General features: G+C 34.8%; 1 protein-coding gene across 1 annotated transcript; it reads right to left on the bottom strand.

The window, feature by feature from the left end:
• Positions 1-43: 43 nt before the first annotated feature.
• On the bottom strand, positions 44-6,640 carry LOC107859071 (accelerated cell death 11). The gene is made up of 4 exons (XM_016703956.2): positions 6,026-6,640; positions 5,372-5,544; positions 989-1,134; positions 44-379 (listed from the first exon to the last, which is right to left on the bottom strand). The coding sequence occupies exons 1-4, from the start codon at positions 6,230-6,232 to the stop codon at positions 273-275; spliced, it is 633 nt and encodes a 210-aa protein (XP_016559442.1). The 5' UTR covers positions 6,233-6,640; the 3' UTR covers positions 44-272.
• Positions 6,641-18,757: the final 12,117 nt, after the last annotated feature.

The following is an 18,757-nucleotide window of genomic DNA, read 5'->3' as shown; positions in this document are numbered from 1 at the left end:
AGTTTTGTTACTTTATATACTCAGTACACAGTACATCAAACGCTGAAGTCAAAACTGACATTTTCTTTTGCTTTTATTTTTTAAAATGATGAGCTCAACCTCACCCAAGTGCTTCTCTAGGGCTTTTTTTTTTTCATTTTCCTGCTCTTAAAGACAAGTTAGTTACAAACAAATATTTGAAGCACTGCTTCACATGATTATAAATCATATAGTAAATAGGGGTTTGGGGCGAATCACATAAATGAATGGGCGTTCTGTCAGCCAGTCCATGGTCACCAGTCAATACCCAAATCTCTTGAAATGAAGAGTTTGTCAATATATGTAACGACAGTATCACACGAGGCTACATAATTTTGCATCTGCGTTCTTGCGGAGTTTTCTGAAATTACAGAGAGAAACAACAAACTCATCAGAAAAATGAACTTATGAAAATGCCTCAGGCATTGAATATTAGTATGTCCTCAACAAAAAGGCAACAATCATCCCAGGTTGAGATAGAATGAAAGGAACAGCTATTAAGAAGAGCTTGTAAGCATACAAGTAAAATCACTATAAATAAGACGATCTATTCCCTGGACAAAACAAAGTGCAAATTCATTAATTCTTTTTCTAATAAAGAAAAAAATTCAGTTCTGACCCCCCTTACCCAACAATTTGGAAGCTAAAACTAAATAAGGAAGTAGAGAAACAAGCAGGTTATAAAATTTCGGAGTTTTGTCATGAAATCCTTCCCAAGTGTGATAGGAGTGGCAGACTCAAAAGAAATGATATTGAATTTCATGACATAGGAAGCTGCTACAATCAGGTTTACAATGTCCTAGAATTCCAGTCAATTTACTTTTAACCCAAAAACAGTTGAGTTAGTTCACTTCAGAATAAAAAGAATTAACGTATCAGGACGATGCATTAGACTTAAAAGTTATATTGCATTGTCCGTGAGTTGTTAGTTGAGTCGGAGGTAAAGAAATAAGCTGAATTGCACACTCACCATCTTCATTAAGCTTGATCATCAGCTGTTGCCGGGTGGGAAGGGCATACATTCCTGCAGACACAGCTTTCCTGATGGCCCACCCATGATATGGAGCAAACACTTGAGTATATGCTTTTGACGCTGGATCCTTCAAGGAATTCCCCCTGCCAAAGACAGCCACCAAATTTGAACATCAAATATAGATATCAAAGCTAAAAACAAAGGTATCCACTAGAAGAAGTCCGATAAGACCAGTTAGAAACTGACGACATATAAATACTACAACAACATAAACTCAATCCCAATGTAACATACCCAATGTAATCCCATAAACAGGGTCAAGGGAGGGTAGGATGTCCACAAATTTACCTCTACCTTTTAGGGGTAAAGAGGTTATTTCTGATGGACCCTCGATTCAGAAGAAGTGTAATCAAAGCAGGAGTACAACAAAAGTAACAGAAACAAAATAACAAAATACATACTGCAAATGAAGCAACTGATAGTAGTGAAAAAGATATTACACAGCTACTAACTAATACTACTAAATAAAGAGGAAATGAGACGAGAAAACTGACACCCTGCCTCTCCCACATAAAAATATAACAACACTCAACTACCTACTACTCTGCTATCCTAATCTTCGACCACCATACCTTCCTATCAAGGGTCGTGTCCTCGGTAAGTTAACGAGTGTATATCCTATCTAATCACCTCCTCCAATTCTTATTGGATCCACCTCTACCTCTCCTAAAACCTGCTATAATCGATCTCTCACACCTCTTGGTGCATCAATGCACCTCCTCTTAACATGTCTAAACCATCTTAGCCTCACTTCCCTCATCTTTTCCGCCAGAAGCCACTCCCACCTTGTCCTATATAACTTTGTTCCTAATCTTGTGCCCACATATCCATCTGAGCATCCTTATTTTTCACTACCTTCATACCATGCAAATACTACAAATCTCATAAGTATACAATAACATTTCACAATATTTTTCTACTTCCGTGCACCAAAAAAGAATGAACAAGCAAACCAAGAGTTTCAGATTATCCATCTCTTGCCAATTAGCCACCAAAGGGCAGCTTCGTGTGAACATCACCTCCGTGTCAAACAACAATTGTCTTGTAGATTTGAATAGAAATCCGTCATATTTTGCAACCTCCATGCACTTTAAAATCAACGAGCAAGGACTTTCTGCTTTGATAGATCTTTCCTCTCAAAATACAACAACAATATACCCAGTGTATTCCCACAAAGTGGGGTCTAGGGAGGGTAAAGTGTACGTAGTGTCGCAGTCCATACCCTCCCCGGCTCAGGACAGATAATAGTATAACCAAAAAAAAAAAACATAAAAGCACACAACAAAATGAGATAATACACCGCTAGATAATAAAGGAAACAAGACACCCACAGGGTAATACTATAAACTATGTATTCGAAATCAGAGACATCACGAAACCACTATGAACAAGAAACTACAGGTGCAGATACAAACAAAGCACTCTTCCCTGCTATTACGAACGAACTCCTACCCACTAACCCTCTACCTAAACTGTCTCCTCCACATCTTCCTATCAACGGTCATGTCCTCTATAAGCTATAAATGTTCCATGTCATGCCTAATCACCTCCCTCCAATATTTCTTCGACCTTCCTCTGCCGCGCTTAAAACCATCCATAGCCAGCCTCCACACCTCCGTGCCTCCACACCTCCGTACTGGAGCATCCATGCACCTCCTCATCACATGCCTGAACCATTGCAACCTCACTTCCCGCATCTTGTCCTCCACCGAAGCCACTCCCACCTTCTCCCGAAAAGTCTCATTTCTAACCCTATCTCTCCCGGTAATTCCACACATTCATCGCAACATCCTCATCTCCGCCACCTTCAACTTTTGGATGTGGGGATTCTTAATTGGCCAACACCCTCTCCATACAACATAGCCAGTCGAACAACCACTTTGTAGAACTTACCTTTAAGCTTAGGAGACACCTTCTTATCACACACGACTCTCAAAATAGGTTTTACAAATAAAACTTGAAATATTGAATATGCAATTAGCATTAACCTATGTCAATGATTTCCCAACCACATGGTAGATTCATGTGAAGGTCCATCATATTAAGCAAACAATTGACATTTCTCGCACAAAGAAAAGGTGACACGGGTATCAACTGCTCTTGCACCGTCCTTCATAAATCATAAAATCTTGAAATATGCTTATTTTGGGGAGAGTTCATGTTTGAAAAGTGCTAGCATGAATTTCACTCCCGCTCCTCCCATTCCTTTCTTTAGAGAAAATAAAAAAAAAAAAAAGATAAAATTTCTTCTTTGGCAAAAAAAACTAGGTATTGATCAGTTCCATCAACAAATTTAATGATACTCTGGCCTAGTATCTCTGCCTAGATCCTTAAAAGCCCTCATGCTTCTAGAACCATTACACCACCAAGCTAAGCAAACTGGTCAAACAACCAATTAATTCAGGGACACAGCAGCACCAAAGTAGATGAACCCCCCGCCCCCATCCTCACCCTCATCCTCTTGCACCCTGATTTATACAACCTGTCAAATGTAATACACCTTATTCCTTACAGCATCCAAGATCCTATCAAATGCTCCCATGTTTAAAGACCTCTATTAATAACTAAAACTGACTTTAACCATTACGTCTGTTGAACATAACATTACATGAACAAACAATTTAAGTACAGATGGAAGGGGCTGACTACATTATTCGTTAAGAGGTATATCATGCTTACGCACAAGCATTACCTAGAAATTAACAATACTTTGTACAGCATGGAACACGGAATCTTTGTCATGTTTTGGTCTCAGACACCCAAAAAATCAAATAAGGAAATGCACATGAACATGAATTGGGGCATACCTAAAACTCTTGGAACACAAAACCAGATGTGTCGACTCTCAGTTTCATCCTCAATATGTGATAGAGGTACCAATCATCTGGACATAAACAAGACCCCTTATTTTGTATTTTGTAATATCCAAACTTTTCTTTTTAACTCAATTTCTTAGGGGCCAAACATAGAAAGTTTCCTTGTGTAGACACATATAGGACAAAGTATCTTCTGATTTCACTTCTACCAACTCATCATCCAATGGCCAAAGCTTACTTTTCTGAAGTTCTAGAAAAGAAAGCCAAAGTCCATGAAGATGTACTATAACAGCCTTACAACACTTAGACTCATTGCTAAGCCCAAAAAGGCATTGCACGTGTTAGTTTCAAGTCTTACTCTTGTAGTTCGGGACCTTCCCTTTCTTTTATAATGTCGACTCTAAGACGACTTGTAGGTTAACCCCAACAGCTCACTGGTGAGAACTTGTCAAACCCTTTGATCCTCCCTCTTTGCCCAACAACTCTTTTCCTGTACTTGCTAATATTTTTGTTTTCCTTTTTAAAACAAAAAAAATTAGGCTACGGAGAAAAAGAGAATCTTAAATAAGACACTACAATCTCTTGTTCTTTTGCCTTTTGTCCTCCTAATTTCAAAAGCTTATGTTAATAGGTTTATACTACTAGAGAAATCAAGAACTACCAAAAATTTTAACTCTTCTTTCAATTAGTTAATATTGGGAGTTGTGGAGTTCCTCACAATGGAATACTATTTCCAATCTACCCATTATTTGGTCCTTCTTTCTATGCATGACTTAAACATCCAAAGTTATAGCTCCTTATCAAAAAGAGAAAGAAGAACATCAAAAGTTATAGCTTTTTCTTCACTTTTTTACAACCAATATCAGATCAGAGCTTTCATGCTATTGGTACTCTTTGACGCAATACTGGTTAACTAGGCTTCCATGAGTCCGCAATCCTGATGTAAAGAGAAAAGCTTACTACATCACACAGTTATGTCAACACAAAGATAGAAACAATGAAGTCGCAGGAACTTGCAACTGAATGATCAAATCCATTACAGTAAGGGTCAGTATTAGTAAAAGCCATCACTTCAATGCTTAAAGCAATGAAGCAATATAAGAGAGATTATCAAACTTCACACAAATGTATGCTTCAAACAATGGCATGTAACGCGATCCTAAGGAGAAGCATATAGTTTTGTGGATATCTCTTTTAAGAAGTTTGATGTATATCAGCATTATTGTAAGCTGGATGCAAAAACTAGTTAATTCAATCGTAATTTGATTATTATAACACTAATTCATATATGTTTATCATTTTAAATTTCGGTAACTTGTACTCTTCACTTCAAAGAAACACATGTTTCACTTCTCACTTCTACCTCAAGTTCAAAGTTCCTTTTACGTTTTCACTTTTTGATACTGGTAAAGATAAATTCAAGTATCTAAATGATTTCAGAGTTCTACATTTCAAAACAGTAAAAAGAAATGTTAATAATAGAGGAAACAGATAATAAGCATACTCTGAGGCTATAATCTGCTCGAACAAAACCCTAACCATATCCAGCCCACGCTTAACTCTTAACAAGTTCCTTGTATGACTACCTGCCCTTCTCACACAATTTGCTTGAATATCTTGTTCCATCATCTTGTGCAATGTTGTAATAGACTTTGAAGCCTCTGCTAGATCATCCACCTGCGGTCAACAATAACAATTGTCCGGTTACTCAATCAGCCATACTTTTTGAGAAAATTGCAAATACCTACACACATATATTCAAATGCAATATATTCTACCAAAAGCATAAACCTACTATCAGCAAATGCTAAAGGACCAAGCTTGATGTTGTAAGCTAAATCCACAATAAAATCATTGCATGTAAGAAGATCCCACAAATATAGACAAGATTCCCAAATTGGCATATGAAACAAGTCTTCAGAAAGTAATAAATTTTATAATATCACTACAATTCATTACTCCTTGCCATAATATCTGTATTGAGCTCGCACATATAATCCAAAAATATTTTCAATAAGCAACACAAAATGTACTATCAAAGGTTTTCCACTTTAATCTTCCAAATATTATGGTACAAATGGAGTAGAAGTAGTAAAATTTACCAGCTTCCATACAAGCATTACACAGTAAATGTGATCCCAACTCAAAAATCATTTACCTTAGCAATGTAATCGAGCTCAGCAAACTTGAAGGCGATACCGAGGCATCGGAATAGAGGGGCGACCAAAGTGCAAGCGTGAGAGAAAGGGGCCACTTCCATTTGAACAGTTTCGTCTAGGGTTTGAGAATTTAAAGTGTTGGCTAACTCTTTGAATGCTTCCGCCATTTTCCTAAGTGGCTTTTCCTCCACTGCCTGATTCGCCATTGAATTAGTGCCGCGATGATGCACAACTTAGTGAGAAATATTATTTTTGGAATCCCCTTTTCTTCAAATGCACTCGACGATTTTGATATTTTTACATTTATTTATTAATAATCAAAAATAATCGTAGTTACCTAATTTATCGTACCAATATATATTTTGTTTTGACAAATTCTTCATTGGCTTCTTTGTTGGCCGGGGCTCATTTTTCCTTTTTTTTAAAAAAAAAATTGATTAATTTAAATTCACGCTGCGTAGGACCTATTCACGGGAAGCGCACATTCAAGAATTTTTTTATATTCAGAACTCGAATTTGAGATCTTTGATTAAGGGAGGAGTAGCCCATCAGCTACACACATCCTTTGGTGGTGCATTTTTCCTATCAAACTTTAAGAAAAGTGTTGATGAAAATTGTTTAATTGGAAAAGAAAAACGGGTAACAGTAATTGAAATATTAAAGTTATAAATACAATCAAGACTATTCTACAATGTTACCTACTTATAATGATATTTTATTATAGTGATTTGATTTTTTTTTAATTATTTTTTCTTATTATATTTTAAATCTCTATAATAACATTCTAACTATAACAACAATGACGTTTATTATAGCGGTGCATTTTTTGTAAAATTATTTCTCTATAAAAGCATATTCAAATATTGTGTAATAATTTTTTGTAAGAAAACATATTATGTACAAAATAAAGTATAAAAATACTTATGATAATAATCATCAATGTAGTGCACAGAAATTTCAAGTAGAAAAAAATTGTATTCAAATGGTGTATGTCAGTTATTTCATAACTTCACGATGAAAAGTCTACTAACGTTTGCCTTTTTTATATCCATGTCCTTTCTAATTTTGAAATTTTGGATCAAAATGGTATTGAATGAGGAACAATTTCAATAAATGGGTTTGTCAGATTTTTCATGACCAAAATGATGAAAACGAATAGTATATGGAGCATCTTTAATGTGTCATTTTCACGTTAAAAAATAAATGGGCTGTTAAATAATATTTACACTAAAGGTGCCCTACTCTTACCAGCCTTCAGCGAGTTTTTTACATTTGAACGAAAGCCTTCAATATTAATCTTACTATCCAAGAATCTAAAGGTTGTCACTTTCTGAAATGATGGGACAACAAAGGATAACTTTTTCATACACTAATGGGTCATTTGGTGGAGTGTATAAGAATAATGTTGAATATGATGTATTAGTAATGTTTGCATTAGTAATACTTGTATTAGTTATACTAGTGTTAGTTATGCAGTCAATATTTCTTATATACTGTTTGGTTTGATGTATTAAAAATAATATAAAAAAATATAGTTTTTATAAAATACTATGCATTTACAAAAATACCCCTTAATTTTGCACTCTTTTTCAAATTTAGGTGAAAATTATGGAGATGACAATGACAAATCCAGTAAATATGCAGACAGAAAAGCCTAAAGGTTGAACTCCAAGCATTTGCTTCCGAATGCTATTTGATAGAAAAAGAAGAAATCGATGAAAGATGAACACATCTCTTCCTTCCATTGTTTAGCAGTTCATCTCTTTCATAAGTCCACTTTTGACTTTCATTTTTTGTCATGGAATTGAGATTTCGCTTTCATACCTCATTTGATGCCATCTATCATTTTCTAGTAATTATATATATGGATAAATGTATGTAGAAAACATTATCCATTATATTGTATTACTACAAAATTATGCATAATATTATCTATCAAATAATACAAAAAACAATGAGTACCACAACCTCTAGGATGAATATCTGCTCGAGGCCTAGGCATGCGAGGATGTGCTGGCTCATCACCTTCTATATCATTTAGTCTTGTCCTCCTAATAGCCGGAGCATTCTGACATCTAACTCTGCCGAATGGCCTACCACGTGGTCTATCACCTCTCTCGCCTTTAACATCTAACGTATCCTCGACATCATTATTAACTTGAGACTCCAGTTCTAGTATAAAAAGAACTAGATCAGTAGGAGGCAACCTTCATGGATTGGGGTCTGAAATGATTTAAGAGTGTCCATAAAAATTTGAATCCATGAATTATATGGGTTGATATAACGTGTAAGGCGAGTACTGATATGTGATGCATTCTGGATGATACGAAATTAATTGACTATCATTCATGTTATAGCTTGTCTCACCAGGATAATACGAGCTAGAAGCATGTGTGTTTTTTGGAATGTGACTAAGGTGTTGTTCAAAAGAACTTGATGTCCTATCAAATGAAACATGGTCATGAACAAGATTCAATTGGGTCCCTGCAGCCTCGCCTCTATTTTAGTTAGTTCTTTGTTCCCGTTGTCTACCTCTACACGTAGGTTGTAGCCGAGGTTCAACATACTCATCACCGTGAGGATATTGAGCCTCGATGTGACCCCTAACTCATTCACCAGAAACTCTAAAGTGATTCAAAGCCAACTTAGATAATCTAGCTCCAAATTCACGAAGCTCATTACTGTCGATATCCTGTACGTTTAAAGTTGTGTTATATATCAGATGCAAAGTTCTACCCTACAAAATAAACTGTAATATGATAATTTGCAATAATAATAAGATTCATAGACTCTAAGAAACCCAATTTACACTTCTTAATTATCTATTTTCTATTTTTCAATCAAGTAAACTTTCAAATAACAACCTCAGTAAATAACAAGTACATCAAAAGCTAACACAATGTGATCTATAGCGGTGTCTTTTATATTATCAAATAACACATAATTTTTATGGCATATCAGAAGTTACATAAGGAAGTTGAAAGTAAAGCATAATTATGGAGATAACTATAAGGTAATGTTGTACCAAATTTCGTGTCTGTCTGCAAAACTCTAATAACCTTATCTAAATTAATATGTTGGATTATTGATCAAATAATGAGTAATCATGTTATACCATTGCACATATTCACTGTCATCCTAAAGACCATCAGGTTTAATATTGCAATTTTTTCTATCCCTCCAAATCTCAACATCTTTAATAAAGAAATATTGTCAATTAAAGTTAGCTCTACCTCTCCGATCCAACTGAAAATGTTTGGGATCTCACAATATTATACTGAGAATATACTGAATTAGCCTAAACTAATATAGTACCCTATCTGGATAGTGTCACTCAACTGCATCCCAAGCTATTACGGGTATAATAGCACGCCAAAGACTGAAATGATTCACACAATAATCTGATAATGTAGCAAAAACATCAACACTTTATGGCTGCCACGCAAACTATATACATATAAATTTAGTTAGTTTTTACGAATTAAAAAATTAAATAAGATAGATAAAATTACTATTCAAAAGTAACAAACACCTGATGTTCTACAAGTAAATTCAGTTGATCACGAAATAAATAGAACAGGTGAGGTGCTTATGTATCGTGGCATAACCCATTAGACCATACACAAGCACGTGGTGGTCCTGAAAAAGTAGAAATAAGTCACTCGTCGACTAGGAGATTAAGATCTCTCCATAGCTTGAAAGGCAAAATCCTCTCATATATTCATACCTTCAAATATTCATATAAATACTATAAATAAATATTAAAAATGTATTGCTTTAAGAAAATAAATTAAAATATCTAACCTAAAATAAAGGTAAAAAATCATCAATGACTCTAATCTCATTTTGCGATGCACTACAAAGACATCTACAGAGTATTGCAAGCGTTGTTGCACCCCAAGCATATTGACCAACTTTGGACAAATCAACAAGCAAATGTAGATATATCAACTTAACTTTGTTACCCAATGTATCAAGTACAAGCATGCCTCTAATGATCCACACCAAGTACAAACGCACTTGTTGTTGAACATCAACCTCACAACTCGCACCAATAATCAAAAAAGATTTGTAATATGTTTAATCAAAGAAGTCATAAGCAATCTGTCACCCTGAAATTCTTGATCAATATCTATCGACGCTCAACCAAGAAGATCTACCATACGTGTTTGCCACTCTGTAAGATCCAAGGTAAGATTTATTCGTGTCACAGGTAATTTATCGACTGACAGCCTATATAATATAGCTATATCCTACAATGTAATTGTGGCCTCCCCAAAGTTTAGATGAAATGTGTGTGTTACTGATTGCCATCTTTCTACCAACGTAGTGATCATAACATGATCAAGTGGCGTATGTTCATCTGCATATATACCATAAAATTCAGCATCGAACAAGTAACGATACACACGCTCATGTAATGAATTTCTACTTATGTAGTCCCAAAAGTAATCATCATACCGACGACATGTCAATATGTCACATGTGCCATTATTTCAAATATCTTTACTGTGATAATTAATATGTCCTATAAGGACACTCGAAACAAATGGACCCGGACGCGTAGTAGGCGGTACCATAAGACCTAAAATAATAAATTATGTGTTTGTTTAATTCAAAAATTATTTAGTATATGACAAACTCTATTGACACTCACCAAGACTACCTTATTGAAAACCACAAAGGCCAAACTAGAAAAAAAAAAAAAACGAAGTCAACTAATTTCTAAGAGAACTTTAAATAAATGAATATTACAAAAAATAATTCTATAGGATACTTTTTATTATATTCATATTCTGTAAGAGAAAAAGCAATAATAATAGCATAAAAACATTCTAATGAAAAAAATAGATGTAATAAAAGATTACTACACAAATTTTAAAAGTAACTACCAAAAAATGTAAAAACAAAACATAAAGTTACCTTTTTTTAATTTGGATGATTGATTAATATTCTAAATCCCCATCTTTCAAATAATATTGTAAAGTTTTATTTCTGGTGTGTTAAATAAAGCTTATAGGATCTATCTTGGAGAAAACTACAATAGTGAAGAAGGGGACCATAGGTAAAGTTGAGATTTTATTTTTAAGAAGGGGGGGAGGGGGTGGGGAGAAGATAAAAAATTACTTTTTGGAGATAACTCTTAAGGGTGTTTTGTAATTTGATTGTAGGTTCATTGATGAAGATGAGTCGTTAGTGTGTGAAAAAATGGTATCATGTTGTCCCATCAATTCAAAAAATGATAACCTTTTCAGATTCCTGGATAGTAAAATTTATATTGAAGGTGCATTGAGGAAAATAAGTCTTTCTTCAAAATGTAAAATTCATAGAAGGCTCGTGATATACAATGAGTCTTTCTTTAAAATATAAAAAAACTCACTGAAGGCTCGTAAGAGTAGAGCATCTTCAGTGTAGATATTATTTGACAGTCCATTTATTTTTTAACGTGAAAAGTGCACATTGAAAGTGCTCCATATACCATGTGTTTTCACCATTTAGATTTGAAAGCCGAATTTCAGTATACATATATATAACAATACCTCTCTATAGCAGCGATGAAATTTCCAGACAAACGTTGCCATTATAAAGAGGTTTTACTATAGTCCTTCGGGATGACTTAGTTGATTTAGAGGGTGGTTATCCACACGATGATCCAAGATCGATCTCCCTCCCTCTCCCATCTCTCCCAACCAAATGTATTCTGAGTTGAGTTTATCGCATAAGTCTTGTCTGGTGCATTTTTACATCTTCTATATGGTTTGCGTGCTATTACACATTGGAAAGAGGGTTTACTCAGTGCAGACAAGGTGCTCACTCGAAGGATAGAGATTGTGGCAGAGGTTGTAGCACCTGAAAATTATCATGGAATTCTAAAAAGTCATAAATACATGGGGTAAAATCAAATCTAGTAAAAAGAGCGAGCTATGAACACGCAGTAAGGCCCAATTCAAAAAAAATCTTCAAACGGTCTAAAGAGAACCAAAAAGACTCTTTATCGTATGAAGAGAACCTCTATAAGAGCATGTTCTTCAATGTTGTAACGACCTAAACAGTTGTAATGTGTTAAAATCCTCGAAAATAATTTACGATAAATAATACACTCAAATTAGGCTTGAATTTTAAAAAAAAAGAAGATAAAATTAGGCCTAAATTTATTAGGCCAAAAGGCCTTAAAGAAGTGGGTTGGTGTGCGGCCTACCGCTGCAGCGGTACTTGACAGCAACCAACCCGAGAAAAAATTTAAAACCCTATTTCATTTTATTTCCTCAAGTAGGCCTCTTCCTTAAAAAAACACTCTAAAAAAGCCCCCTTCCTTAAAAAACACTCTAAAAAATCTTAGTTCTTTTACCATGAGCTTTAAGAGATCCGGGTTCATGAGGGTGATTTTGAGGCACACTCGATGGAACCCCGCATGGAAAGATGTTTAGCTTTAGCGGGACAACTCTATCCTTTTAATAGTATTCGAATTTGACTACAAGGTTTGTGATTTTTATTCATTTGTAGCAACTAGACTAGGATTAGATTCACTTAATATTGATAGCAATGTCGGGAGTTATCAGGAATTAGGCCTCAATCATAATGATTGAAAGGACAAAAATGATAAAAATTCGACTGACTTTAATATGGTGATTATTCATTGCTACACCCTATGTACTTAATTTTCGTGATATGAAGGGGTTGAATTTTTAAAAATTATGGCTAAGTTAAGCATATACTATAACTCGTAAGCAGAGTGTAAGTTAAGAATGATGAAAGTTGGAGTAAAATTAAGCTAGGGTGTTCATGGAGGCGCAATAGCTACATCTCACATTGGAAAAAAGTAGGAGTAGAAATTGAAAGTAACTGCACACAGAGAGATTTTTGGTTGACCTATGGACAGACTTAAGAGGTTAAAGCTATCAAAAAACTAGGGGCAAAGATGTAAGGTCGAATATGAGAGTTTCCAAAAGAATTGATAAGAAGTGGTTGGGTATTAAAGCGGGGCTATGAATCAGAGTTTCAAACAAATAAGATAAGTATCTGCATCTAGGTGTAAACCCTCAATTGGGTAGGAGGTGTAGTGTGAAAGACTTAATGTCGTATGTACAAGTATACGTATGGAACTATGAGTGACATTTTATGATTATCGTAGAATAATAACTGTGATTGCTTTCGAGTCATGCTTGTGATTGTTGAATGCATTGCATATTAATACATTTTGGTATTATGGAGGTGATATGATGGGGATGTTGATATACTATACTGATCATAAGATGTTATGGATATTGATGTGACAGTAATAATGATAATATTGATATGAAATCCATGATGTTCGTGAGGTTGGTTATGTTTATGATGTTGATAAGGTTGAGAAGAGGAGAGATAATGTACGCATCTTGCGTACATGTATTCGTTCATATAATTTGATGTTTTGTTATGTTTATGTATTTATGATGAACTCTTGAGTGGATTGATCCATTGTTGGAACTGAGGGAATGTAATGGCACTTATGGATCCAAGGTACGTCCTAATCCAAGTCAATGTTAATTGTCCAATGTATATTTTTATGGGAGTGAGTTGAACGGTCTCCCTCCCTATATGAATTTGTCAAATTATAAGTGTCGATATAGTTGTAAATCCTGTAGGGTGTTGCATTAGCGGAGTACTGAGGAGGTTTGGTCTATTTATAGTGGTCTTAAACTCGTAACTTGGTGAGGTTTGTATAGAAGAATTCAAGATAATATATTTGTTAAGCTCCAAGAGGACGTTAGTTAGAATGACTGGTTTAAGGATAAAAATATATGAAAATATTAAATGATAGATAGGTCACAGTGATGTTGTAAGTGTGGTATTAATGAATTCATAATCGAGGACTTAGAATATCGAAATTTACTTGATATTATGATTCTCCTTATTTGTTATTAATGTTATTTGTTTCTAAGCCTGATCGATCGATGATGTCTACAAGTATATATGGTTGTACTAATGTTACACTTACTATATCTCCAATTGGAGATATAGCCATGATGCAGGTCATTTGGGATTTCTATAACAACGACGATGATCATTCAGCAACAACTCATGCCTCTCTGTATTTTGCATGGATATTGTGTCATTCTTTTCTATTCTTTGTCCAGAGCTTTTGTATTGGTTTAGGCTAATTTATAGGGATTCATTATTAATTATTTTCTGCATTATTTTTACGTATTTAATATATTAGGCTGAAGTTATATTTTGATGTTAACCGAATTAATGAAGAACTAATTAAAAATTAGTTAATTGAGTAACAAAACTCTAATCAATTTTTATAGAGTTTTTTTATGTTTTAGCTAAAAATATTTTATCTAAATTTAGTTTTCCTTTGACAAATAGTTAAATGTGGTATATTATTTTGAAATAGTGGTTAAATATTATATTAATTAATAGTTCAAAAAGGGAATGTGTACCTATTTCTCTCTTAGTTTATTAATAGCAACTTTGACCAGGAAATTACTTTACTATATTACTACTATTAATAAGAGTGAAGAATCAGACAGTTCTTTGTCCTCCTTCTTCACCTACTTCAGTTGCTCCGTGATTTTATAATATTATTCCTAATTAATTATTTTAAATCATTTATGTATAAGAAAATTAATAATACTTAATTAAAAAAAGGAAAAATAGACATTTATGACATGTCTATTTCAGCTGTTTCAATCGTAATTTTATTATATCACCCCAAATTAATTATTATAAGTCATCTAGATATTACAAAATTAATAATATTTAATAAATAATAAAGTGGATATAAATGATAAATCAATTCTTAATGTTTTATGTCACACTCCTTTTTAACTCAAAAAAAAAAAGATTGATTTTTAACGTTTGAAAGGATTTTTATTATTAAAGTGATAAAATGAAGATTTGTTTCGAAAAGGACTTTTAACAATCAAAACTCAGAGTCACCACTTGGCATAAGCGGGCGTGCCAAGTCAACTTTGGAAATTCTTTTTTCAAAACTGTTTTTGACTCTTTAAAATTGGTTGCGAACAGAGATTTTGACTAAGGAATCCTGTTGATCAAGGGGAAGGTGTTAGGCACCCCTCAATCCCGTGGTTCGACCACGGTCGTTTGGTGGAGCGTATCGGCTAATTTGACACAACGAATGTATAATCAACTCAAAAAAAAACATAAAACGATCAATCAAGCAAAATAAACAAAACAAAACAATCCAAAACTTAGTCCAATCTACTTATACAGTCCCGAAAAATGCAAAAATGCAAAAATGTAAACCTACCCTACTCTAAACTAATCTTAAACTATTCCTGAACCAAACTCCACCCGATGTTCCGGGCCTTGACCATGCGCCGTCTTCAAATACAAAGTAATTCGGGGCATTCCCCGGTGAACAAACACAATACCTCGGGGCATTCCCCGGCTAAATGATACATTTGATCCAAAAGTGAACAAACCAAGCAATTCAACACAGATTTCAAACATTCAATATTCCACCAGTCCTAAATTTGTTTACCCGAGCCTAAACTTTGCCAATCCATTTCAACGTATCATAATTCTATCACATTCCAACAATATTCATGTATATTCCGAATTTAACAAAAAATTACAATAAACCAAAATTGATCCCTATTCAACCATTTTTGTTAATTCCTCAATTCCACCCCAAATTCCTTTTAATATGATTAAACCGATTCAATACGTAATCTACCGATCAAGTTTTCATATCTAAATACAACATCAACCAACACACCACAAAGATTCAAACATGCCAAACACATAAATCATCCATAATTACGTAAAAATTAAAGGAAAAAAAAGATAGAATTGGACCTCAATGTCGCTTTCAAAAATTGATGTATTATTCCAATTAATTCGGTAGAATCCACGTCCGAAATCCTCGAGTCGAACCTCAATAACAACCAACACGAAATTCCAAACTCGACTGACCAAACCACCCAAAATGATAACAAATCCTAAAATAATTTTGCACTAATGAGACTGAGATAGAAAATAACCGTTTGAAACTTCGATACTACTGACCCGTTTTATCTTTTCCACTAACTCAAACTTCAAACATGGACTAATCCCAAAAGGAAGATACAAGCAGAAATCTACGGACACGAATGAATATCAAAATCAAGGTTTTACGAGATAAATCAAAGTCCGAGTAGACGAAACTCCGGCAAGTAACTGACAAGAGCAAAAATCAAACAGGAAAATTGGATCCCGGTGATGTTCTCCGGCCAGATTTCGGTGATAATGTCACCATGCCAATGAAAAACCACGACGGCCGGCATCTTTCGATAGAGATTCTGGCAGCAATCTCATCGGCAAAACTCTCACGATCCTCGCCCATCTTCTCCTCAACCCCGTCGATCTCTCTCTCAAACCCAATTTCTCTTACTCTCGATCTCTCTCTCCGTCTCTCACTGTATGGCTATGTGTATTGTGAATAGATGGGAATTGGGTGCTTGTGTGATTACGCGTTGTTGTTGTTGTTCCCAATGGAAAGCTCCAGTGAGCTCTCTTTTTCTTTCTCTTTGTTGTGTGTGCCCTTTTTTTATGTGAATGAATTTTTTTTTTGGTCCCCCCTTTTTCTCTGTGAGAATGTTGCCTGTATATTCCATTTAAGAATGGACATTCCCCAATAATCACGTGGGCACCCTCCTTTATTTTGGTTCCTTTTGTGAATTGGTTTTCTTTTTGTCCATTTTATTATGAAAAAAGGATGAGGAAAACTTGAGTAGGTGAAGAGTGGAGAACACGTGGCAGGATAGAGGGTAGGGGTAGGGTAGGTAAAAGTAGGGGTGATAGGAGGACTAAAACAAAATAAAATTTGTTAGGAATTTTTTTAAGGGTTGTTATTTTTTGTATTTTTGTGAGATACAATCACATAGGTGAGAGTGTATGATAACAAAAGGTAAAAAAAAATGGATAAATTGAGTTTTGGAATGGACAAAATTAGGTGTCTACAACATGCCCCCTTTGAATGTAAACATGAAATATTTTCAGACAAAGAAGTAGACAACGAGATAGAATTTTATCCCGATCATTATTCAAAAAGACTGAAACAAAAGGAAAGAGGGAAACCGAGTCTACATCAAGACATCCTAACTACCCAAGTTATAAAGGAAATCAATCGCAGATACTTTCAAGGGAAGGAGAAGGACTATACCGAGTTGGAGAGTTGAGTGAGGTCTTGTCGAGGTTCCGGTCTGCGGCTCTGTCATTACATAAAAAAATAAAAATTACAAGTTAAAACATAAATGAAATTACAAAAATTCTATCTATGCAGCTTCTTTTGGACTCTTGACTTGAGTTTCATCACCCTATTCTTCAGGCGGGCTCCTGTCTTGCAATTTCTTCACCCTGTTATTTAGGCGGGCTCCTGACTTGCAATTTCATCACTTGTTGCTTGGTTTTTAATTTCTTCACCCTGTTCTTGACTTTCCATTTATTTGCCCTGTTCTTCAGGTGGGCTCCTGAAATCGCATCAAAACTAGAAAGAAAATTATTCCAAACATAATTATTGTAAAGAGAAATTCCGTTTGCCAGAAAAGTAAAGTTCCAAAACAGAAATTAATTTATTTTTGCCCCAGTTTATCATCAAAAGACTTTTGAGAAATTCACATCATACCTACTTGCATGTTGCAATGATAAATCAAGACTCTGACCGAGGCATGCATCTCTTGAGAGTAAAATTGAATGACCAAGACTAGGAAGTGCATCTCATAAGAATTAAAGTGGGGGATTCTGACTAGAAAGTGCATCTTCTAGAGATACAAGTTTAAGTTAAAAAGTGTGCCACCTGACAAATGAAAACTAGCAGGGAAGCGCGTCTCCTAAGGGTTAAGTGCAATAACTTGACTAAAATGTGCATTTTCTAGAAATTAAGGGGACTGACTCGACTAGGACGTACATCTACTAGGAATCAAGGAGACTGACTCAACTAGGAAGTACATCTACTAGAAATCAAAACTTAAGTTAGGGAGTGCATTACCTAAAAAGTAAAATTCGAATTACCCAATAAAGGAAGTGCGTCTTCTTACCAATATTGATTGAATTATCAAAATAAAGGAGTGTGTCTCCTTACCAATGCCGCTTGAATTACCTAAATAAGGAAGTGCGTCTCCTTACAAATACCGGTTGAATTACCCAAACAAGGAAGTACGTCTCCTTACAAATGCCGCTTGAATTACCCAAACAAGGAAGTGCATCTCCTTACAAATGCCATTTGAATTACCAAAATAAGGAAATGTGTCTCCTTACAAATGTCGCTTGAATTACTCAAACAAGGGAGTGTGTCTCCTTACAAATATTGCTTGAATTTTTCAAACAAGGAAGTGCGTCTCCTTACAAATGTTGCTTGAATTGCCCAAACAAAGAAGTGCATCTCCTTACAAATATTACTTAAATTGTCCAGACAAGGAAGTACGTCTCCTCACAAATATTGCTTGAATTCACCAAATAAGGAAGTGCGTCTCCTTATAAATGTCGGTTGAATTACCCAAACAAGGAAGTGCATCTCCTTATAAATGTCGCTTGAATTATCGAAATAAGAAAGTGCGTCTTCTTATCAATGCAACTTGAATTACCTAAATAAGGAAGTGCGCCTCCTTACAAATATTGCTTGAATTGTCCAAACAAGGAAGTGCGACCCCTTACAAATGTCGCTTGAATTATCCAGAAAAGGAAGTGTGTCTCCTGAAGATACTGGATTATGAGTTTTACCATGGTTTTGAATACTAAATCTG

The sequence above is a fragment of the Capsicum annuum genome, chromosome 2, assembly GCF_002878395.1.
Source record: "Capsicum annuum cultivar UCD-10X-F1 chromosome 2, UCD10Xv1.1, whole genome shotgun sequence".
Classification (NCBI taxonomy): domain Eukaryota; kingdom Viridiplantae; phylum Streptophyta; class Magnoliopsida; order Solanales; family Solanaceae; genus Capsicum; species Capsicum annuum.
This window is presented reverse-complemented; position numbering and strand designations above follow the sequence as displayed.

Coding starts and splice junctions, on each gene's coding strand:
- LOC107859071 (XM_016703956.2), bottom strand. CDS start 6,232: ATGGCGAATCAGGCAGTGGAGGAAAAGCCACTTAGGAAAATGGCGGAA. Junction 5,545..6,025: donor AGCTCGATTACATTGCTAAG/GTAAATGATTTT, acceptor TGTTGACCGCAG/GTGGATGATCTAGCAGAGGC. Junction 1,135..5,371: donor GAGCAGATTATAGCCTCAGA/GTATGCTTATTA, acceptor TGTCTTTGGCAG/GGGGAATTCCTTGAAGGATC.